This window comes from Pelobates fuscus, chromosome 1, assembly GCF_036172605.1.
Source record: "Pelobates fuscus isolate aPelFus1 chromosome 1, aPelFus1.pri, whole genome shotgun sequence".
Classification (NCBI taxonomy): domain Eukaryota; kingdom Metazoa; phylum Chordata; class Amphibia; order Anura; family Pelobatidae; genus Pelobates; species Pelobates fuscus.
Window position 1 is genome coordinate 438242955 of NC_086317.1, and position 25476 is coordinate 438268430.

Here is a 25476-nt window from a genome sequence, read left to right on the forward strand (position 1 = left end):
AACAGTTATCCATCCACAGCTTGCTTCATTCAGTGTTGTTGGATGGGAGGGGTTATTTAGGGAATTCAAGGTGTTGTGGTCCCCACTATACCAAGAAGGATGCCCCAGGCTTTTTCCTATTCCTCAGTCACGCTTGACAGAGGTGATGGGTCAAAAAGTGTGCTTGTGATTTTACATCTATTCCGTTTACAAAATGGAACAGTGGTTCTCTACTCCCCCAGACAATATGTGTCTCTGTCTTCCCCTCAATGCCTCGCTGCTTTAAGCCCATAAAGTAACAATACTAAGCACCATCAAATATACATTATCTACTAGCAGAATCTCATGCTAATAAGAATACGAGCTAAGAAATAGATATAGTGTGGTATTTTAATAATCATAAATAAAACAATAAAATATTAATACTATCACTCACAAAAAAAAAAAATATCTTGCTAATAGCGCTTGGCCACATGGAAAATAACGATCCAATACAGCTTGAGTGGCCTTAAGTCTTCCAGATGATTCTCCAATCCACCGCGCTACTGTAAACCAAATCCTCAGCAGAGAAGATACAGGTACCGGCTTGGAGTGGTAGGAAGCTGTAAGTGGAGGCGCATCCACAAACCCAGTGAAGGAAAATCTTTGAAAATAACTTGACACGTTTTTATGCAATTTTATCAAGAGCTGAAGATGGAGAGGTGTTACAGTCTACTAGGCAGCACTATTCAATTTTTATATTCACTTTTGCTTACTATTGCACCTTATTATTATTATTATTATATATATAGCACCAGCTAATTCCGTAGCGCTTTACAATGGGTGAACTAACAGACACGTAATTGTAACCAGACAAGTTGGACGCACAGGAACAGAGCGGTTGAGGGCCCTGCTCAATGAGCTTACATGCTAGATCAGTTATTGTTTGTATAATAGGTAATAACGTTCTAGCTCTGAACCCCCTCTGAGCCAGTTTTCGCATTCATAGTGTAATAGGCAAATGTAATAAAAATCCTTTTTTTTAGCTAGATTTGGATGTAAGAGTTCCCTAGTGCAGATCTTCCTCACCTTGTCTCACCTATCTTGTCTCTTCCTTAACCTAATATCACAGGCACATTGCACATTGAACATGTTGCAAATGTGTTTGTTTAAATGTACAGCCTGTAACACTCTAGGTTCCATAGATTATGATGATCACAAAGCCTCATGCATCATGGGTAACCATGATCCAATACAGCTTGTGGGCAAACGTTTATCATTATTGATTTACATCTCTATTGCTGGTACGGTGTATAGATCTTTGTTATCCACTAACGTTTAAGTGACTGCTTCCCAAGAACGATTCTCTTAAATAACTTTATTTGTTTATTTGTTTTACATATCGTCTCTGCTAGCTCATGGGTTCTCAATGTCAGACAGGAAGTTTATATAGATCATTTCCATTTTCTGTTATATATCAAATGAAATGCCAGTCACTGGGGTAAGGAGGGCTGGTGAAACTAACCTGTACCAATTCATTCATGGCGCACTTTTTGGGCAATTCTCTTGGGTAAAAATTTTAATATTTTGTTAAAAGCATGGGTAATTGGTAGGAACCTGAAGGCAATATTCTAAGGAAATTAATTTAATTTATCATTCTACTAATTGCGCGTGGCAACCTCCAAAGTTCCTTAAAAACACCCAAATTGAGGCACCTATGGTCCCAATGGACCTTGAATTACAATGATTCGTAGCTCCCCTAGCTTTGTGAAATTGCCTGCCTTATAGATTCACGCTATAGGAGAAAGTTAGAGGTTTAATTTAGATGTGTCCTGCCCACGTACTAGATCATTCTGTTAACTCCCACACCACAATCCAAGATGCATAGGTGTAATGCGGGTGACATTCGGACTCCTTTTTTCCTACTAGTTGATTCAGGATTTGGGGAACCCTCATTTTATTTATTTATGTGTTTTAAACCAAATTTCGCTTTTTTTGTTCCGTCATTTTACTGAAATCCCACAATCACCATCTGAATGTACAAAACTGGAGGCTGCTGAGATGAATTTTAACGTTCAATAAATTCCTAAAATCATAGACTTCAAATCCTAGCAGACATTTCCCCCAGTGAATTAGGGCTTTTGAGTTGCCTTTAATAAATTGTCAAATTATACATTTGGTGCAAATGCAGAGATTTTACTTGACGTTTCTAATTTAGTGGCACATTGCTTGCAAATTACCCCCATATTGTTAATGAGCAGTCATTCACTCTTTCTCCAATTCACTAATTCATTGTGTGGGTACAAAATTCACTAATTCATTGTGTGGGTGAAAAATATCCACAAATAAATGTGTTTTTTCCCCCAAAACTGCAATAATGGAAACTTTAGAATTCCATCTGATTCCTGGACTTGGCAGAGTTCGTCCAGTATTACTAGAATGGTATATCATGCATGGTCACAGTTGGGTAGGTAACTAAGTATAGTCTGTAGGCATGATTTACTCTTAGTGTCGTGATATGAATTAGCAAGGAGGTCGCTGTTACTGTATCTATGAATAGTTTGTCAACTCTGTTCATGCACATCAATTACGAATGGTTCTTTACACCGCAATGTATCCATAGCCTTATAGCGTATAACTTAGTGATGGCTAACTGTGGTACTGACAATCTTCATGAATTACATTTTCCCATGTGTGTCAGAGCATTCTGGGAAATGTAGTTTAAAAATATCTACATGGTTTGCCAGTCTGGAAATGTGTTTTGGTTTCTGCTCATTAGTCACAGTATCTTCTTTCACCCTGGGAAGAGGATGAGTGCAATGTTACTACAGATTAAGGATATACAATGTATGCTTTTTCTCCTTCCTCCTTGCTGCTTGGCTGCCACTGAATTAACAGGTGGCAGTTGGAGACATTGTGAAAGTTACAAATGGCCAGCACCTTCCAGCTGATATGATCCTATTATCGTCCAGGTCAGATGTTGTGTTTGGGTGTGACATTTCTAGCATCGGGTGAACTGGTTCGATCTCCTTGCATTGTCTTCATTTCTGCTCTGCTACGTATAGAACACCCTGTAGCAACAAATCATTTCATCAGTAGATCTAAAATACACGTATTATTCTTAAAATAAGCATCGGTGACCTCAACTGTATTTTTTCATTTAGTTAATTTTTTTTTAGGCCGCTCTCAGTTATTTGGTGATGAGAATATATTTTCCAGATTTTCAAATGATAATGCTGATTAGTTTCAGAATTTAGATAAAACTGAAACAGTGGGTTGATTGATACATGGGAGTGTGGGTTAATTGATTAGCAATGTAAAACATTGATGTGTAGTAGATACGTCATGTTTCCACTGCAGGGCTAAACACACCCTTAGGGGGGGGGGGGGGGTCTTCCTAAAAGTGTTTTGTAGTAGATTCTGCAATAATGAGTGAGTTTGACGCAGTCATGTAACAATTGACATACATGAGGACATCAAATATCATCAAATACTGCCCATGGCAGAAGTGTTTAATTGGAAAATGCACTTTTCATCCCCAATGCCCCCATATAAGAAGTATTGGAATGGACGAGAAGACGAAGATGCGATGCCTGCTGGATGACGTTGTGGAAGGAGTTAAAACCTTTTTTCCTTTTTTAAAAAACAACAACTTAATTTTAACTGAATCTAAACAGCAATGAGACACTATAGCATTAGGAATACATGTTGTGTGCGTACCACTGTAGTGTTCATTTAATGAGAACACATTTCAGAAGTTCTAACATCTAGTTAACTGTGGTTTCTCAACAACAAATAATGTTTAAAAGCCACATAAAGAGTTATGTATAAGGTTCATTAATAGAGCGATTTGTATTTTCAAATATTTAAATATATGTATTCCAGACAATGCAAAATGAATTGAATAAGTTCACCAGAGACAGGCTGCATGTTCTGATGTTTTGTGGTGTATGGATTGATGTTTCATTTCGTTTTGTTGATTTCCCTTCATGCACAGTATATTAATCAGGCTCACTATGCAAGATCAAGTTTGGGCTCATTACAAGGCCATGCAAGACTTGAACATGTTAAATAAAAAGATCAAGCTCAAAGAGCATCGTCATTCAACTTTGACAGTTTTAGAATGCTTTATATGTGACCTATGATTCTAAATTGAATTTTGATCATTTGGATCAGTCCTGTAATTAATATTCGACTAATTATCCATCTGGTGACAAAAGTAATGCAATCTTTTTTAAGGTAATATCCCCCAGAATGAGACAGTTTAGCAGGTGCATAATTGTCAGTAAACTGTATCCAAACATTACACCCCTAAAAAAGTAACACAATGACAAGACATAAATTCTAATAAAGAACTTCCCATCTTGTAAAGTAACAAACACATTTACTATCCGACACAAAAAAAGAGAGTCAAAAGCCTTCAGACACGGAATACTTAACCAATTATTACAATATATACTATATTATAAATCACATATTCTGTTATTATTAGCAATCATTAGTGCATATTCTTCAGAGCTTTAAAATGATAGAATCAGGATATCTGGAAACAAGTAACCGAGGTACAGAATATTAACCCCTTGAGGACGGAGTCAATAGTGCACGTTCTGATCAAAACAAAACGTAAACAAAAACTGGAATTTGCGCTATATGTCTGTTCACCCGTAGTTCCCCTCTTTCAAATTATATGCACCCACACTTATTATATATCATTTTGTTCAGGAGAAACAGGGCTTTAATCTATCATTAACTATTCATATATGGAACATCATTTATTATGAATAAAAGTAAAAAAAATGTGAGAAAATAAGATTTTTTTTTAAATTTGCATTTCCGTCTGACATTTTAACTGTGAATGTCATAATACTGTTAGGTTTTACTGCAAAAAAATGCACATATTTGTAATCAGCGATGTCTCACGAGTACAACAGTACCCCCCATTAACAGGTTTTATGTTGTTTTGGAAAGTTACAGGGTCAAATATAGAACATTACATTTTCAAATTGAAATTTGCCAGATTGGTAATGTTACCTTTGAGACGGTGTGGTAGCCCAGGAATGAGAATTACCCCCATAATGGCATACCATTTGAAAAAGTAGACAAGCCAAGGTATTGAAAGTGGGGTATGTTTAGTCTTTTTTAGTAGCCACTTAGTCACAAACACTGGCCAAAGTTAGCGTTCATATTTGTTTTTGTGTGAAAAAAGCAAAAAACGAATATTTGGCCAGTGTTTGTGACTAAGTGGCTACTAAGAAAGACTGGACATACCCCACTTGCAATACCTCGGGTTGTCTACTTTTGCAAATGGTATGCCATCATGGGGGTAATTCTCATTCCTGGGCTACCATACGCTCTCAAAGGCAACATAACCAATCTGGCAAATTTCAATGTGAAAAAAATGAAATGCAAGCCTTATATGTGACTCTCTAACTTTCCAAAACACCATAAAACCTGTATATGGGGGGTACTGTTATTCTCGGGAGACTTCACTAAACACAAATATTAGTGTTTTAAAACAGTAAAACATATTACAACAATAATATAGTCCATAAAAGTGCCGTTCGTTTGTAAAAAATGCAAAAAACGTCACTTTTACTTAAAATATCATCGTTGTAATACAATTTACCAGTTTGAAACACGAATATTTGAGTTCAGCGAAGTCTCCCGAGTAAAACAGTACCCCCTATGTACAGGTTTTATGGTGTCTTGGAGAGTTACAGGGTCAAATATAGTGCTTGCAAATTAAATTCTCTGCACTTTCTCCCTGTGTTGTCAGGCATGTCAATCAAATTTTAATTAATCAAATCACATAATTACGTTAAAAGATTATTTAAATATACATGTAGAATTTTAATATATATGCATTTATAGGTATTTAAATTCTACGTGCATACTAATGTAATCTTTTATGTAATTATATGTATTTATCTATATATATATATTTGCGGTTATTTGTATTTTATATATATATAGATATATATAGAATGTCATTCTAATTGTATTTTGTTACCGATATATATATATATTAATAACAAAATACAGTTAGAATGAAATTACATATGCATATATAATTTATATTAAATTTTGTTTCAATATTTTATTTATTTATTTTATTATTTTATTTATTTATTATTTTAATTATACGTATTTATATATAATATATATATGTACATCTATTATATATATAATATATATACATATTATATATATGTAACGTCATTCTAAGTGTATTTTAATATTAATATATATACTTATATTAATATTAAAATACACTTTGTATGACGTTACATATATATAATATGTATATATATTATATATATAATATATATACATATTATATATATATAAAAATATATTTAATTTATTTTTACACTTGTCTTTTATTTTTTTTTTATACTTCCCACCAGCAGGGGGACTGTCTGATATTTCAAACAGTCCCCCTGCTGGCATATCCACAGCCAGCTATAGGGGGCCATGTGATCGCTCTTTGAGAGCGATCACATGGCCCCCGGGAGCCTGATTTGCCGTGGGAGGGCTGCCTGGGCTTTGAGGCAGTCCTCCCGAAGCGGATCGCGGCAGAGGTAAGTATAACTTACCTCCTGGGGCTGCAAGCCGTTACGGCGTGCTATGCCGTCATAACGGCGTTAAAGCCCACTTAACCCGTGACGGCATAGCACGCCATAACGGCGTTAAGGGGTTAAAGGAATACTCTAAGTATCAAAACAACTTTAGCTTAATGAAGCAGTTTTGGTGTATAGATATTGCCCTTTGCAGTCTCACAGCTCAATTCACTGCCATTTAGGAGTTAAATCACTTTGTTTCTGTTTATGCAGCCATAGCCACACCTCCCCTGCCTGTGATTCACACAGCCTGCATGGAAACATGTTTTCATTTTCAGACAGAATCTTTATGAAATATTAATTTTGGATGTGTTGGAATTTTTCTGAAATTCCAACCCAGTCAAGGGCTATACAGAGACAATGTAGGGACTACTTTGTCTCTGTATTTCTTCTCCTTCTGACTTTCTAAGACTCATGGCAGAGTCTAAGAGACAATCCCGACAGTCGTTACCAGTAACGACTGCAGGGAATTGGCTGTGTCTATGCAGAAGGATCCCACAGTCTGGCAGGATTCTCCATAAATGCTGTGCTGTCATACATTAGTTAGAGTACAGCAGTGAAGTTGGCTCTGAAGAGGAGACCACTGGAACAAGATGACCGCACTCACAAGCTACGTTCAGGTAAGTAATTCCTACCTTTAACTGCATCCCCGGCCACCAAACTCCCCCTTCGGTGATGTCACCATTGGGGGTCTTTGTATATTCAGGAAAGTCTCCAAACGGCGGCGACAGTGCCACTTTATCAAAGCATGAGATAAGAGATTCTTAACTAAACATACTGCGCAATAAATTCGAAATTAAACAGACTGTTCAATTAAGCACATTAGATCACTCTGCACAGGAGGTGGGGCTAAGGCTGCGTAAACACAGTGATTAAACTCCTAAACGGCAGAGAGCTGAGCAGTGAGACTGCAGGGGCATGACCTATACCCCAAAACCCCTCCATTACTCTAAAGTTATTTTGGTGCTTATAGTGCCCTTTAACACCTTTAACTGTCCTTACAATCTCTGAGAAAGGGGTAAAGAAACACAAGAGGAATAACAACATGTCAGAGAGATGGAGTGACTGATGAATAAGATGCCCATGTCAAATTTAGCTAATAAAAGTGATGTGTAGAACAAGTGAGAGAGAGCTGGGTATGGAGGCGAGGGAACTGAGGGGGAAGAGTGCAATGAGGGAAGTGGCTCCCTGGAAGGTAGTCATATTTACAGAACAAATCATTCATAGTTCACCTAAATATTTTATATAAAGATGCAATATTAAGCATTCCTGCAGGCTCCTTTTTTGATATAATAATAATAATAGTAGTAATAATAATAATAATATCTTGGTAATGAGCCCATAATTATGTAAGTACATGAAGACAAATACAACATTTGCCTGATTTGCCTTTACCATGATATAATCTGTAACCCCCTCAATGCCTCATACTTCATGTTAATTGTGACTGTTTGAGAATGTTCTTGGGTTCTCGATTTTTCTTGTTCGTAGTCCTTAAGAGGTTAAAGTTAATTTGTAGAAAACATTGCACATGCTACTAGATGTGCATTGCTAGACCTTTCTTGCCGTTGTACTAATGCTGTGAATTAAAACATTTTTATGCGTGATTTGTTTGGCTTTCTCCAGTGAACCTCAAGCAATGTGTTACATTGAAACATCCAATCTTGATGGGGAAACAAATTTGAAAATACGTCAGGTAAGCGTCTGATATGTTTAGTGTTCATAACGTTTATTAATAAAAGTACATGTTTTTATCTACTGTAAATATCATATAATACAAGTAAGATTTGGATGTGCAGGTTAGGCAATACAATGTACACGTCAGTCATCCAGACCACTTCATCTCGAATTGCAGCAGGGTTAAAGCTTACCTGAAGTCCCTCAGCGCTGGGTAAACCTCCGTCCATGCTCCTCCCTTGCCGACGTCAGCCGACAGGGAGATACCTAATGCGCATGTGTGGAAACTGCATTAGAATTTCCCCAGTATTATTCAATGCTTTTCTATGGGGATTCCGGTGATGTTGGAAGCACTCATGCATAGTGCGAGGACGTCCAGCGTCATTTAGGCGACCAAAAGACATGGAAGTCCCTCTAGTGGCTGTCTGGTAGAACCTTAAAGGAGTACACCACTGATTTTTATTCTTTTACTTTACTATACATATCCCGAAAGAAAAAAAATTGCATATTTTTTCTTTTATGTTTTCTTTGGGGATATTTGAATAAAACAGCTTGGAAAAGCTGCAGACCTGCTGTCTGCAGGCGTTGCAAGCCCTCCCTCTTTACCAGAACAGATTTTCAGTCTGTGATGAGAAATATTACAATCAGAGGTTTCTCGTAGAGTGCTGGAACTGCAAGCTGGCCATGCAAATAAAATTAGACTGAAAAAAAATATGATAATTATTAAAGGGGACATTCGAAAACAACAATAATAATTGTTATTATATATCATTATTTCTGCACTTAAAGGTCCCTTCTTTCCAACCCTTTCTGTCCATAGACTTTCTGCTTAAAAATTAAAGTCAAATAAACTTTACTCTCCTTGTTTCCAGAGCTGGGACTACTTCTTCATAGAGAAGCAACGGATTAGAGATCTGCATGTGAAGTAAAACGCTGTGCTCCTCTAATCAAAAGTTGTAAGCACCCAGACCATGTCAGCTCATTGAAGTGATGTGGGCGCAATGTCCCATGTCCCTTAACCCTACAGTGGGAATTATTGCAGTTTCTGAGAAACTTCTCTATGAAGCATGCTGATGTCTTCAAAGGTGGCTGCAAAAGAGAAGTCCCAGCTCTGGTAACAAGGAGAGTAAAGTTTATTTTTAAGCAGAAAGTCTGTGGACAGAAGGAGTTGGATAGAAGGGACCTTTAAGTGCAGAAATAATGATATATAATAACAATTATTATTGTTGTTTTCGAATGTCCACTTTAATAATTATCATATTTTTTTTCAGTCTAATTTTATGTGCATGGCCAGCTTGCAGTTCCAGCACTCTACGAGAAACCTCTGATTGTAATATTTCTCATCACAGACTGAAAATCTGTTCTGGTAAAGAGGGAGGGCTTTCAACGACTGCAGACAGCAGGTCTGCAGCTTTTCCAAGCTGTTTTTTTTATTTCAAATAACCCCAAAGAAAACATGAAAGAAAAAATATGCACCTTTTTCTTTCGGGATATGTATAGTAAAGTAAAAGAATAAAAATCACTGGTGTATTCCTTTAAGGTGCTAAGAATGTTAATTTTAACGTTGTTTTTTTTAATTCCCTGATGAGGTCAGCAGCCACCTGCCGAGAAAAATAAAATTACCTAAAAATATTACATTCAGTTTTTAAAAACAAACATGTTAGAGCAGATTAAAATAATCAACAGAAATATATGCAGTTATTAAAATGCTAAATGATGCATAGAACATTTCAGATGAAAGGGCCACTTTCACCTTACTCTTTGAATAATCAAATCAACAATGTAAAATCTAAATAATAGACAAGTATATTCCAGCTCGGAATAGAATATGCCACATCTGCTTTATACTTGCACATACTTGCCTTAATTTATTATTTTAATGCCGTGCAGAATTTGCAGTCAACATAGGCATCATTTTTAATAATAACTACATCATTCTCTTTACTGACTCGATGAATTACCTGCAATCATTTTTCTCCACAGATGCCAAAAAAAAAAAAATGAATTAGTCTTTTGCACAAAGGAAAATACAAACAAAGTGCAGAGCTAAAGGGGGAGCACTGTAATACTTCACAATAATAAAAACTTGGCATTCATTGTATTTTACTGAAAAAGCAGACGCACATCTTATTTCTTTTTCTCTAAAAAATACAAAACACGACTTGTTCTTCAAAATGGTATTGTTGATTTCATAGTGTTGTTAAGGGTGGCTTTGGGGGCTAAAGCCAAGGATGCGGACCACTTAGCCTGGATCTCTTTAGGTGGAAACATAGTATTGCTTTTATCTTTTTATATCGGACAACTGATACTCAAAAGAGCTTCAGCATAATCCTACTAGCCTTGATACTAAAATAACGAATAGTGTGGCTTAGTGTGTAGATGTAGTGAAAGAACAAGTTGTGTTAAGAGAAAGGGGAGGAAGATCCAAATGGGGTTAGATAAATATTTGGGAATAGAGAGAGAGAGAGGAATTCACTCGATGGAGGTTGATTGGAGATAGGGGAGTAGAGGGACAGGACTAGAGGTGAAGGGTACAGGATTGCAGGGGTTAAAAGGTGACATTGGAGATCTTAAAGCCTTAAAACGGGGTTATCTGTGGGCTAAATCTCCAGTTGTGTTTAGAACGTAGCAACGCTCCAGCAGTATCTAACAAAATCATTGCATTTTATTCACTAAATTATGAATTATTGGGAATCCAAAATGAATTCAATGTGAATTCCGCATTTTAAATTACAATAGATGAATTTGACAAATTCCCAAAGTCAGTTTTGTTGTAAGCGAATTTGGTCTAAAAGTTTAATTTCACTTTGAATTCATCTTCAGTTCCTGCTAATTTAGGCTTTATACCATTACCCCTTTGAAATGTAAATTGTAGAAATTATAATACAATTGGTAACATTTTGATTAAAGGAACATTCCATTGAATTTTGTTGGGCTAATAATTTAGTAGATATCCAAACAAAACAAACAAACATGCATGGATCTCTATCTACGTGCATTCTTTGGGGTATATGGAAAAAAAAAACAGTTTGCAAAGTTGCAGACCACTTTTTCCTAAGCACGAACTCAGAATTGACCAATCAGAGGCTTCTTATTAAGAAGCCTCTGTACTTGAGCCGTGAACACAGCCGTGTGTCTGGAGTGGTTCTTTAAAATAGTGAAAATTATGAATTACCCTGTTAGTTATTAGCCCTATTAGTTATTATCAAATATTTTTTATTTTTTTATTTATAAATATTAGTAATCTGGTTTCTAACCCAGCTGTCTACCCTATCTCCCTCTGGGTTATTCACTAATGTGAGAATTCAAAATTAATTAAAAGTGAATTTCAAATTTAAGGTCAAAATAGTCAAACTGCAAAACATTCTATAAGTCAGTGATATTTTCTGCTCAGCTACTCTGGCCTTAAATTTGAAATGTGAATTCCCTGTGTGTTTTATCTGACCCACCTACGTGTTTGGTGTTATAAATATGCAGAAAATTGTTCTTCCCATGAAAAAAAACTAACTTTAATCTTCTGTTATTTTCCCTTTGATTGTGTTTGGTACAATGATGACAGGGTTTACCAGCAACATCCAACTTGCAGTCCCAGGACGACCTGATAAAAATGAGCGGAAGGATAGAATGTGAAGGACCCAATCGCCATCTTTATGATTTCACCGGAACTCTACGTCTGGACAGCACCAGGTAGGTACTTAAAGAACAGCTAAAGAAACAGACATACATTAGTTGCTAAGTTGAAAATGAGTTATCTTCCTACGTAATAAAATTAATTGAGTACATAGATCATCAACACTCCATAAATTATTTTCTTATTCTGTACTCAATGAGCTATTATTGTATGTCAATTATGTGAATAGGTTATAAAACATTGCTAATATCATCATTTTACCACATGATATTCAAGAGAAACAAATGAAACTCATTTATTTGTGGTTTGATCGTTTAGTCCTGTTGCTGTTGGACCTGACCAGATCTTGCTAAGAGGTGCCCAGATAAGGAACACTCAGTGGGTGATGGGAATAGTTGTCTACACAGGCCATGACACCAAGCTAATGCAGGTGAGTTTGGTAATCTACCACGTAATGTAATATAACGGGGCAAAGGATGATAAAGGTATATTGGACCCTGCTTAACATTTCAAAGCATTTTGTGCACTATTTCTTTGTAAACAAAAACTCATACAAGTTAATGTGATTTGCTTAGCACATCATGTGTTAAATAACCAATGTGAGGAGAAAGATAAACACACCTATCTTGTTAAAATAATATGACAGCTTAAAGAAACACAACGAGAACACCTAGCCTTTACAGCCCAATGTAGTGGTTACAGTGCCAGAATTCCTCCCCGGCGCCTAAGATATTAAACTGAATTAGTACAGTTTGACAACTTACAGTGAGGGAAAAAAGTATTTGATCCCCTTATGATTTTGAACGTTTGCCCACTGACAAATAAATAATCAGTCTATAAATTTAATGATAGGTGTATTTTAACAGTGAGAGACAGAATAACAAAAAAATAACAAAAATCAAGAAATACTCATGTCAAAAAAGTTATAAATTGAGGTGCTTCCTGACAATGTGCTGAACTAACGTTCAGCGTCTCCAAGTGCTGCATGGAGGCGCTGAACGTTCCACATAGAGGTGCATTGAGTTAATGCATCTCTATGAGGAGATGCTGATTGGCGCAGAGTGCAGTTTTGGCGTGCTGGTGCAATAGCCTCCCAATGCTTTCGAAAGCATTGGATTGGCTGAGATCATCAAGTTTGATGATCTCAGTCAAGGAGGCAGAATGTGGACGGAGCCAGCTGTCACTGCACCTGCACAGTGCTGGATAAAGGTGAGCAGATCACCTTTTTAAACCAGAGGTAAGGAGGGGGGTCTGGGTTAATAATAACCTTAAAAGCTACTCCAAGCACCATGAGCACTTCAGTGGATAGAATTGGTTATGGTGCTTGGAGTCTGTATGTTTCACGATAAGACGCAACACATAATGAGATATTTTATACTGTTGCTAAAGTGGAACTATACATCTGGCAGTGTCATCAATGCGTCATTAGCTAGCCACGAATTTTGTCAATTCTCTTCATTATCTATGCAACCAGTCCCTGTGATATATTTAACCTCCACATTATCCATCCACATTCTTCGAAATTTGGGCGACAATGGCTGGCTGTAAATGCCTCGGGCTAGAGGGGCAGCTCAGCAAAAACAGATCTTATAAAGTTTTAAATGCGTTTGTTTATTGGAAAATCAAGTTAAAGCGTATTAGGGAAATGGCTCACATTTCAATCTGACGGGAACTGTTATTTTTCATGGATACAGTTACATTATAAATATATTCCGAGAGCATGAATATTTTCCATATCATTCTCTATATTTTGCCACACACAATGAATGCCTTTGAATACCTATTTCTTTTTTTACACTTGTGCTTTTTTTTTCTTTGCTTTTTTTTTTATACAGAATTCAACTAAAGCCCCCCTGAAAAGGTCAAATGTTGAGAAAGTGACCAATATGCAAATCCTGGTCCTGTTTTGTATCCTGCTGGTGATGGCTCTGGTCAGCTCGGTCGGGGCGCTGTTATGGAATAGGAAATATGAACAAACCAACTGGTATCTGGATAACAATGGTAATCACTGCAAAATATCCCAAATTATGGCAAAATTTACATTGGAACCAGGCACATTGGACTTGTGATATAGTGGTGCTTTGTATTTGTAACCCTTATTCGGCTAATTATAACCGTTGTTCGTATGTAAATTGGACAGGACAGGACACCTTTGACTCCTTCTGCAGGTCTCACCCATAGCAGTCGTATCATTCCATGGAAACTTTTTAAAATGCCTTAAAGTTGTCCTTTATCAGTGTATCATGTCTCATGTTTAAACAATACAGCATATTTGAGGTTCGGTATATCTGTACAGTGTATATTGTATGAGCAGTATATCGTATTTGATAATAAGTGATGTTTTCTGCACAGATCAACATACATGATGGATAGTCTTATGTGTTTCAAAGCCTCACCTAGAGTGTGTGTATATATATATATAAATGTGATGATTAAGGTTCTTGCTCTGTGACAGTCTGTGTGTGACATGGGGTTTATATTGGATAATCATTACCACTGACTCTAAGGTTTATTCATTAAATTATCAATTATTGGGAATCCAAAGTGAATTAAATGTGAATTTCACATTTTAAAAGATGAATTGGAAAAATTCCCAAAGTCAGCTGTTTTGTAAGTGATTTGGGGCTTAAAATTTGAATTTCACCTTGAATTGATCTTAAGTTCCTGTTAATTTTAACTTTATACCATTATCATTTGAAATTGAAATTGTACAAATTGTAATACAATTGGTAACATTTAGATTAAAGGAACATTCGCTAACAATTTAGTAGCTATTGCCCAAAGAAACAAACAGGCATGGATATTTGTCTACATGTTTTCTTTGGGGTATATGAAGCCTGTACAGTTTTTCGCATGTGATTCACATGTAATAATTTGAATGAAGAAAGGGTAGAATGTGTGGTGTGAAATGCCCTCACAGGGTTGGAAATGTATCAGTTTGGGTCTAAATAGTGGTGTTAAGTACTACAAGTGGTGCAGTCCCCATGGAAACCAGTGGGACAAGCAGACATATTGCATTGGTGGCTCCTACCCTTTTGCATTTTTATGGGTAAGTTCTGATTAGTGGGCAAACTAACAAAATTGTGTCAGTGGAGAGAACGTGCACACTGTCAGAACCATGGCAACACTATAGCTTAATTCCTTACATGGGGAAATAATGCTTTTTGAAACTGAGCTCTCAATTCTCAGTATATACAATATTTTGAATATGTTTTTAATTTGACTTTATTCCATTTTATGATTTTGTTTCTGCATAGATATGTGTGCTTTGTGCTGACACCGTGCAATATAGGGCTGGTATTAAACTATATCATTTGCTATATTATTCTCAGTCCAGCCGTGGAGCTAAGTCCCTGGGGAGTGTGAGCATTGGTGAATAATTCTTATTGGGAACATTTGGTCTTTCAGCTTTAATAGAATCATCGGTCCTGATGTAGCACTGGGTGTGAGTGGGCAGAAACTGACCTTTTGATGTTTTTAACAGCTTTGTGCTATGACATTTTTTACCTTTGCTGTAGCCTCGCTCATTCTTTGCCTGTGTCTGACAACAAACCCATCGAGCACGTCCTTTACTTGGCTTCACACACATTTGTCCCCTAATGGCTTTAGTCTGTGTACGGTCTGTCAAATTTATATCCTTACCAAGTTGTAATTGTTATCGTTAAGCAGTGTGAGCTGTGTTATATATTTGATAAGAGAAGCCAGAGCTTGATGCAGTACGGGTGGAAATCTTGCTAATCTATTTATATATTTCCTTTACATTTGGAAATTAGTTTTGTCATTCAGCAGGTTTATTTACACATTTTACAACAAAACAAAGTCTTCAAAGTACTGCATCATTTCAGATGAAGTGCTAATCAGATCCTTTTCACGTCTCTCACACAGTTAGTACAATAGTTGCTGAATCTCTCAATTTATTAAGTGTCTGACTTCACTTAAATAGAAAATGTTCTGAATCAAACTGCCTTGTGTGCGGTAACTTTGCAACATGGGAAGAATGGCAGAAATGAACTCCTTAAAGGGGAAATGTTTTTTTAAAATGAACATTCAATGTTTTAGCACATATTCTAACATACTGCTTCGTGTGGTTGCAGTTTCTGTAGCCATTTGGTTCCAGTGATGTTTGTGTTTTGGCGCTGTTCAGTCATCCCCTTTCCGAAGTTAGGTGAAGTTTCTTGAGTATTGTACTGACAGCAGTTGACTAATCTGTCTGGGTCACGGCCTGATATGCCTTGCTCTGACCAAATGCTCCCTGAAATAGTCTTCAGTTTTGTCCAGGAAGGTTTGGGAGAGAATAAAAAAACAAAATATTTTTTTTTTAAACTAGAATTTGTTCATGTATGTTAATGCAACATATCACAAGTTAATTATCCCTAATAGCTCCCCAATAAGGACCATTCGCATTCTCTACAGTCATCATAATTTTGTCGTCTAAAGACCCTGGTACAACATGATGTGTTCTGCTTGTTTAGGATAAGCTGCTCTATACAGTCCTGTTGCTCCAATAGTTAAAGAATTCCGTTTGTTATTAGATATTTAAAGATTGTTAATATGTCAATGACAGTCACTGGACCCAATGGGGTTACGTTTTCTGTTAACCTAAACATAAATATCCGCCAATCACTATATCCACATATTTGCCTACAAACTGACTTTATTTTCACACAGTCTCCACATTATCTCCATGTACTCCCTGATTGGTGGGTGGTAATGCAAAACTAACGTCTTTACCAACCATTCCCAACAAAAGAAAAACCCCACTCCAGAGGACACATAATATCCCATTGCACTGTGCTTGGTGGGATCTCTTCCTGGATTTCTTCAAAGCTGATAAAATAAGAGGCTTTACCTTGATAATGACAGTACCGCATCCTCACCCCTGTATGTTCTAGAAAACCACTGAAAGCTAAATGTATCCTTTCTGCTTAAATACGTGGATTTATTCCTATTTATTATTATTATAATACAGGTTACACTAATCCATAGAGCTATGATTAACTTTACTTTAGCGCTATACCCAGCAGGCACGTCTTCCACCCAACCTGGGGAACCACAAGCCAGCTGGTATTTATACGTTGTGAATGGCTTGCTTAATCCTCTGAGTGCCACAGGGAAGGATTAAGTTATTGGAAAGGTAACAGGCCGGTCCCTGTAACTTGTCTGAATGTGCAAATCCCATTAACTCGTTGTGTTTCTTATGTGTGCGTCATGTATTGGGACAGCCATATGTCACCACATGTCACTCGAACGCTTTAGCATTAAGAATGTATCCGCTGTTTTCCTCAGTGGGCTTAATACCGTTAAAGCTTGAATTGCCGGAGAGGTGAAAGTACATTACTCTGGAATGAGAAGTTAACCTTACAAAGTCTCCTGCTGTGGCGTCTTCTCGCTTAACACTTGTTCCCTATTCACTTCTCATTCTCACCTGCTCACATATGTATTCCTAAAACTACACTAATGCAAATATTTATTACTGATCTCATTACACGTAGAACATGCAGGTGTTAGCCAGAGGAATTGGAGGAATAGAGACCCATCTGTCCCCCAGCCCATGTTTTCATGCCAGTATTTAAACACAAACATATATTTCATCCCATCTGGCACTGTGACGTGGTATTACACATTCACATTACAAATTCTTGTAGGTAGAATGTTAAGACTATCACAGGAATTGCTTTATTCAACAAGATGGGGGATTTCTGCAAATACAAACATTTTATATTTTGTTCCTCTGGAATTAAAATGGAATTCTAGATAGTGGTCATTGACCCCTGTTTGTCATAGAGCTACATTTTCATGTTCTGCACGATGGAACACTCTGGGCACATTTAGTCCCAAATCTAATCAGTGTCCCTTCCCGATACACTTAGTGAACTGAAAAAGGAAAGACCCAGTGCTTATGAGGAGACATTGTCTACCAACTCAACCCCTGTAAGCGCTCCCAGATGATTTTTATATTGGAATAAAGGAGTTCCCAAATCTAGCCTTACTTGGAAACAAGCAATGTGCTAAATTTGCTTTTTGTGGTTAAGGATTTGGGCAAGACACATGTGATATACATCTGTCTACACCAAACCTTCATTGATTGCAAGCTCAGTGAGCAGGGCCTTCTCTAAATAACCTCTTTCTATCACTGTAAAGTGCTGCTGAATATTCTGGCACTATATAAATGATAATAATAATAATATTGAAACAAGGTATAAACATTTATAAATTATGTGTATCACTAGAATGTAAGCATTAACAGATTTATTTAACCAATCATTGATAACAGGAGTAGTCCCAGAAGATTGGAAGTTGGCGAATGTTGTGCCCATTCATAAGAAAGGTAATAGGGAGGAGTCAGGCAACTATAGGCCAGTAAGCCTTACTTCAGTAGTGGGGAAAGTGATGGAAACCATGTTAAAGGATAGGATTGTTGAACATCTAAAAACACATGGATTTCAAGATCAGAGACAACATGGGTTTACTTCAGGGAGATCATGCCAAACTAATCTTATTGGGTAACTAAAATTATAGATCAGGGTGGTGCAGTAGACATTGCTTACCTAGATTTCAGTAAGGCTTTTGACACTGTTGCATATAGAAGGCTTATCAATAAATTGCAATCTTTGAGTTTGGATTCCAATATTGTTGAATGGGTAAGGCAGTGGTTGAGTGACAGGCAACAGAGGGTTGTAGTCAATGGAGTATATTCTAAGCAAGGGCTTGTCACCAGTGGGGTACCTCAGGGATCTGTACTTGGACCCATTCTCTTTAATATTTTTATTAGTGATATTGCAGAAGGTCTTGATGGTAAGGTGTGTCTTTTTGCGGATGATACTAAGATATGTAACAGGGTTGATGTTCAAGGAGGGATAAGCCAAATGGCAAATGATTTGGGTAAACTAGAAAATGGTCAGAGTTGTGGCAACTGACATTTAATGTGGATAAGTGCAAGATAATGCATCTTGGACGTAAAAACCCAAGGGCAGAGTACAGAATATTTGATTGAGTCCTAACCTCAACATCTGAGGAAAGGGATTTAGGGGTGATTATTTCTGAGGGCTTAAAGGTAGGCAGACAATGTAATAGAGCAGCAGGAAATGCTAGCAGAATGCTTGGTTGTATAGGGAGAGGTATTAGCAGTAGAAAGAAGGAAGTGCTCATGCCATTGTACAGAACACTGGTGAGACCTCACTTGGAGTATTGTACGCAGTACTGGAGACCGTATCTTCAGAAGGATATTGATACCTTAGAGAGAGTTCAGAGAAGGGCTACTAAACTGGTTCATGGATTGCAGGATAAAACTTACCAGGAAAGGTTAACCCATTAAGGACACATGACGTGTGACATGTCATGATTCCCTTTTACTCCAGAAGTTTGGTCCTTAAGGGGTTAAAGGATCTTAACATGTATAGCTTGGAGGAAAGAAGAGACATGGGGGGATATGATAGAAACATTTAAATACATAAAGGGAATCAACACAGTAAAGGAGGAGACTATATTTAAAAGAAGAAAAACTACCACAACAAGAGGACATAGTCTTAAATTAGAGGGACAAAGGTTTAAAAATAATATCAGGAAGTATTACTTTACTGAGAGGGTAGTGGATGCATGGAATAGCCTTCCAGCTGAAGTGGTAGAGGTTAACACAGTAAAGGAGTTTAACCCCTTAACGCCGTTACGACGTACCATGCCGTCCCGCATTAAATGGGCTTTAAAGCCGTTGCGGCGGCATGGTACGTCGTAACGGCTTAAGCCCCCAGGAGGAGAGGTGTACTCACCTCCGCCGCGATCCTCTTCTGAGGGGCTGCCTGAGAGCCCAGGCAGCCCCCCTCCGGCAAATGAGGCCCCCGGGGGCCATGTGATCGCTCTCAAAGAGCGATCACATGGTCCCCTAAATCTGGCTATGGATCTGCCAGCAGGGGGACTGTTTGAAATATCAGACAGTCCACCTGCTGGTGGGAAAGTAAAAAAAAAAAAAATTAAACAAGTGTAAAAATAAATTAAATATATTTTTATATATATATATATATATAATATGTATATATATTATATATATAATATAGATACATATTATATATATGTAACGTCATACAAAGTGTATTTGAATATTAATATAAGTATATATATTAATATTAAAATACACTTAGAATGACGTTACATATATATAATATGTATATATGTTATATATATAATAGATGTACATATATATATTATATATAAATACGTATAATTAAAATAATAAATAAATAAAATAATAAGATAAATAAATAAAATATTGAAACAAAATTTAATATAAATTATATATGCATATGTAATTTCATTCTAACTGTATTTTGTTATTAATATATATATCGGTAACAAAATACACTTAGAATGACATTCTATATATATCTATCTATATATAAAATACAAATAACCGCAAATATATATATATATAGATAAATACATATAATTACATAAAAGATTACATTAGTATACACGTAGAATTGAAATACCTATAAATGCATATATATTAAAATTCTACGTGTATATTTAAATAATCTTTTAACGTAATTATGTGATTTGATTAATTAAAATTTGATTGACATGCCTGACAACACAGGGAGAAAGTGCAGAGAATTTAATTCGCAAGCACTATATTTGACCCTGTAACTCTCCAAGACTCCATAAAACCTGTACATAGGGGGTACTGTTTTACTCGGGAGACTTCGCTGAACTCAAATATTAGTGTTTCAAACTGGTAAATTGTATTACAACGATGATATTTTAAGTAAAAGTGACGTTTTTCGCATTTTTTACAAGCGAACGGCACTTTTATGGTCTATATTATTGTTGTAATATGTTTTACTGTTTTAAAACACTAATATTTGTGTTTAGTGAAGTCTCACGAGAATAACAGTACCCCCCATGTACAGGTTTTATGGTGTTTTGGAAAGTTAGAGAGTCACATATAAGGCTTGCGTTTCATTTTTTTCACATTGAAATTTGCCAGATTGGTTATGTTGCCTTTGAGAGCGTATGGTAGCCCAGGAATGAGAATTACCCCCATGATGGCATACCATTTGCAAAAGTAGACAACCCGAGGTATTGCAAGTGGGGTATGTCCAGTCTTTCTTAGTAGCCACTTAGTCACAAACACTGGCCAAATATTTGTTTTTTGCTTTTTTCACACAAAAACAAATATGAACGCTAACTTTGGCCAGTGTTTGTGACTACTAGTGGCTACTAGTTGTGAAGTGGCTACTAAAAAAGACTAAACATACCCCACATTTAATACCTTGGCTTGTCTACTTTTTCAAATGCTATGCCATTATGGGGGTAATTCTCATTCCTGGCTACCACACCGTCTTAAAGGTAACATTACTAATCTGGAAAATTTCAATTTGAAAATGGAATGTTCTATATTTGACCCTGTAACTTTCCAAAACAACATAAAACCTGTTAATGGGGGGTACCGTTGTACTCGTGACACATCGCTGATTACAAATATGTGCATTTTTTTGCAATAAAACAGTATTATGACATTCACAGTTAAAATGTCAGACTGAAATGCAAATTAAAAAAAAAATCTTATTTTCTCACATTTTTTTAACATTTTATTCATAATAAATTATGTTCCATATATGAATAGTTAATGATAGATTAAAGCCCTGTTTCTCCTGAACAAAATTATATATAATAAGTGTGGGTGCATACAATTTTAAAGAGGGGAACTACGGGTGAACATACAAATTCTAGTTTTTGTTTACGTTTTGTTTTGATCAGAACGTGCACTATTGACTCTGTCCTGAAGGGGTTAAGCATGCGTGGGATAGGCATTAGGCTATCCTAACTATAAGATAAGGCCAGGGACTAATGAAAGTATTTAGAAAATTGGGCAGACTAGATGGGCCGAATGGTTCTTATCTGCCGTCACATTCTATGTTTCTATGTTTTATTATTTCCATCTGTTTTACTGATGTGTAGCATTGAATACCTAAACTTGGTCATTTTATCATAAATCGTTTTTATTTTTTTTAATTTTTATTTTTTGTCAGTGCAGTGTAACAAAATTCTAAGCATTGGACGGCCATGTAGTAGGTTGAAGCATAATGTGCATCATACATGACATTTTAGCACGTGTCCTGAAGATCATAAATCGTTTTTTTATTTGCCTTAAATCCAGCCCTAGATGTTTTGTATAAAATGACATGTAGTAATTTAACTTAATGTTAATTTTCTCTAAAACCAGTCTTGACTTCTGTTCCCTACTATCCAACTCTTTCAACAGAAGCAATATCTAACAATTTTGGATACAACCTTTTGACTTTCATCATTTTGTACAACAATCTCATTCCTATCAGTCTCCTGGTGACTCTTGAAGTTGTGAAGTTTACTCAGGCTCTGTTTATCAACTGGGTAAGTAAAAACACAATATATCCGTAGAAATATATATATATATATATATAGCCATTGAAAGTCACAGGAAATCTTATTGATCCATATTTGTACGTGTTTCATAATTATGTATTTGTAATTCATCAATAAGAGCTGTGGCAGCAATTACGCAAAATATGATGTATGGAACAGCCAGTCACATTCTTTACTATTAGTACTGTAATTTTATATTATGGAAATTAAATACATTTTACACACTTATACCCTGTTGATGACCATTTATTGACTGGAAAACACCATCCCTTTGGATGTAGTATACAGTGAAGGCTGGTTTGAATGTTCTGGTCACGTACCTTTAAGCATGAAGAAGGTCCAGTATCTGGATGAGTTGTGGTTGGAGTTGATAAAAGAGACCTTTTGACAACACAGGTTTTTAGCCAATCCGTGTTGACAAAAGACAGTGTAAAGGTGATATCGCTGCTTAAAGGCTTGCCAGGTGATCAAAACAGGAGTTAATATTGGGCTACCGAGGGGTTACTAAATGACTATTATAGAAAGTTTAGACATACTGCATTTTGTACTTTTAAAATAAACTGACAAATTTGATTAAAGGGACACGCCAGGCACCCAGACCACTTCTGGGTCCCACTACGCTTAACCCTGCAAGTGTAATTATTGAAGTTTTTTATAAACTGCAATAATTACCTTGCAGGGTTAAGTTCTCCCCTAGTGGCTGTCTACTAGACAGCCACTAGGGGGCACCTCCGGGATCATAGCACAGATTATCTGTGCTATAGTGTCGCTGGATGTCCTCACGCTGTGTGAGGACCTCCAGCGCGCATTGCCGCGCATGCGCATTAGGTCTCCCCCGCCGGCTGACGTTGGTGGGGGAGGAGCATGGGAGAAGCCTGACCCAGTGCCGATGTCCCTCAGATTCAGGTATGTCACTGAGGGGGTTTAAACCTTTTTTCTTCTGGTGGTCAAATTGTTCTTTCTGTCAGAGCTACCCTTCCTAAAGCTTGCAGAAAGTGGTGGTCCATCTTAAAAAATAATTTTCAATCAATTTATTTAATGAACATTATAACAAATAAGACAAATAGTTACATCGTAGTGTACTGCAGCATGTTGTTTCTATGTTATTTGATGGGAACACAGAATGCTACATTGTATGTTCTTGTATTTTATTACAGGACAGAGACATGTATTATGCAGAGACAGACACACCTGCTATGGCGAGAACATCAAATCTGAATGAAGAGCTTGGCCAGGTTAAATCTGTTATTGTGTAATGCTTTTTGACACGCAATTTTTTATTTTAGAATTAGTGCAGAACATGACTATTTATTTACCAGACTTCTAGTGTAGTAAAAGTGGGATAAAAATAGGTTATAAAAAGTATGCTTTATTTAACATGTTAAAAATTTAAATAGTGAAACCGATAACTGTACTTTAAATGGTGAATATCAGCTTAAGTGATTTAATTCCATTTATCAGGCACATATTGGTAGGTAGACAGATGGTATCGTCGTTGGGGTCTTCCTCATGTCTAGTGAGAAGCAGTGCAGTACCTATATTTCACAACAGCCTGTCTGTCTGCCTCTTGCACTCTCCGCACGTTTGGTGAAGTCAGAGGTCTTGTGTCATGTGACTCGTGACCTTTGACTTCCCGAGATACCTGGGGAGCTCAAGAGGCAGACAGAAAGGATTTAGACTGTGCACATACAAAGTGAACAGGCACCAATCTGCCTCCTTCTATCTGCAGAGGCGGCTGGCTGACTTCCAGATGCAAGATATACCAGCAGTGCTTCTGGTATATTCCTCACGCCAGCACTGAACCGTGTACCGGCCGTGCCAATAAAATACTGGCCGTTTGGCAACATGGCCGGTATGGCTAGAATTTTGGGTGAACGGGGGAGCAATTCCCTCCCTGCCCATCCCACCCCTGTTTAGTTTGAAATGCATGCTTCAGATTTAGTGTTTGTTCAATATGAATTAGTGTTCTTCGTTAGTCTAATAATTAACATAGTACCATCCTATGCCTTCACTCACTTTTGGTGGTTTGACATTGCTGCCCTCATGTGGCCGCAAAGTATCATTACAGGTTTCTTGTGATCGAAGCTGATACATATCGAAGGGAAAAGTGAATATATACACAAAATAAGTAACACATGAATTTTATAAGAAGTCCAGCAAAGGACAACAATTACTTTACCCGAATTACCTAGGCCTTTTTTTTTTAGATGCCATTTCCTGGAACATATATGCGTTCGACCTAGACCAACACAAACTAAAATTACTTGTATCATTCTCATGCAAACTATGTAATCCTGGGTACATATATATATAACTCACTCAAAAGCTTCACCTCAAGTTACTTCCTATCTCAGTAGTAATGCCACTGACTAGAGTGTTCGCTCCCTCAGTCCCTCTGCAAACTGCAGTCTCAGGCAGGTCTCTCTCCCTTCCATATCTCTCCCCCCACTTCTCTTCCTCCCTTCCATATCTCTCCCCCACATCTCGACCCTCCCTTCCATATCTCTCCCTCCATGCCTCTATCCATTTCATATTTATTTAACCCTTCAATTCAAATCTCCCTACCTTCCTTCCATTCCTATCTCTCCCACCCATGTCTCCCTCATACCCCTTCCATTCATACCTACCTCCTCCTGCTCTGACAGCAGTGGTGGCTCTAGACTTCGTGAGGCCTTAGGCAAAACTCAAATATTAGGTCCCCACTAACACCCAAATAGACAAAATAAATAGGGGTTGCATTGTCTGTCTAAGGTGCTGTAGTTATACTGAAGGGCGGGCTTGCAGCAATGAATACAGAGGGTTAGTCTCTGTATTCATTGTTCAGAGGCTTGCGGTGTTGCGGCTCCCTGTGCCGCTGTGATGTGAGCTCTCTGACTGAAGTTATGACTTAATTTGCACACATAATTTGCAATAAATAAATGCAATTATCAAGTATGCTAATCGTTTATGGTTACATAGCCTGGCAATCGTGTATACGTAAGTGCCGATGTGTATATTTCTGAGTGTGTCTGGCATTGTCTACTTGTGCATGTGCATGAAAGTGTGTGTGACAGAGAGTATCCTAGTGTGTGAATGTATGTCTTTGAGAGCATGTGTGGGGTAGCTGCTTGCGGTGTGTTGTGTTTTTGCGGGCTGCCTGTGGCCTTTGTGCATTGTGTTATGGCAAAGCTGCATTTTATGACTGTGTGTGTC

At 37.1% G+C, this 25476-nt stretch overlaps 1 protein-coding gene across 2 annotated transcripts in view; it reads left to right on the plus strand.

Annotated features, from left to right (window-relative positions):
• Positions 1 to 25476, plus strand: part of ATP8A2 (ATPase phospholipid transporting 8A2) — a 673473-nt gene that overhangs the window by 156056 nt on the left and 491941 nt on the right. For both annotated transcript variants that reach the window (XM_063429614.1, XM_063429623.1), the window contains exons 7-13: positions 2857 to 2930; positions 8205 to 8274; positions 11815 to 11942; positions 12205 to 12316; positions 13722 to 13887; positions 22145 to 22272; positions 23442 to 23519. In XM_063429614.1, coding sequence (XP_063285684.1) covers positions 2857 to 2930; positions 8205 to 8274; positions 11815 to 11942; positions 12205 to 12316; positions 13722 to 13887; positions 22145 to 22272; positions 23442 to 23519 — 756 coding nt within the window. The remainder of the gene's footprint in view (positions 1 to 2856; positions 2931 to 8204; positions 8275 to 11814; positions 11943 to 12204; positions 12317 to 13721; positions 13888 to 22144; positions 22273 to 23441; positions 23520 to 25476) is intronic.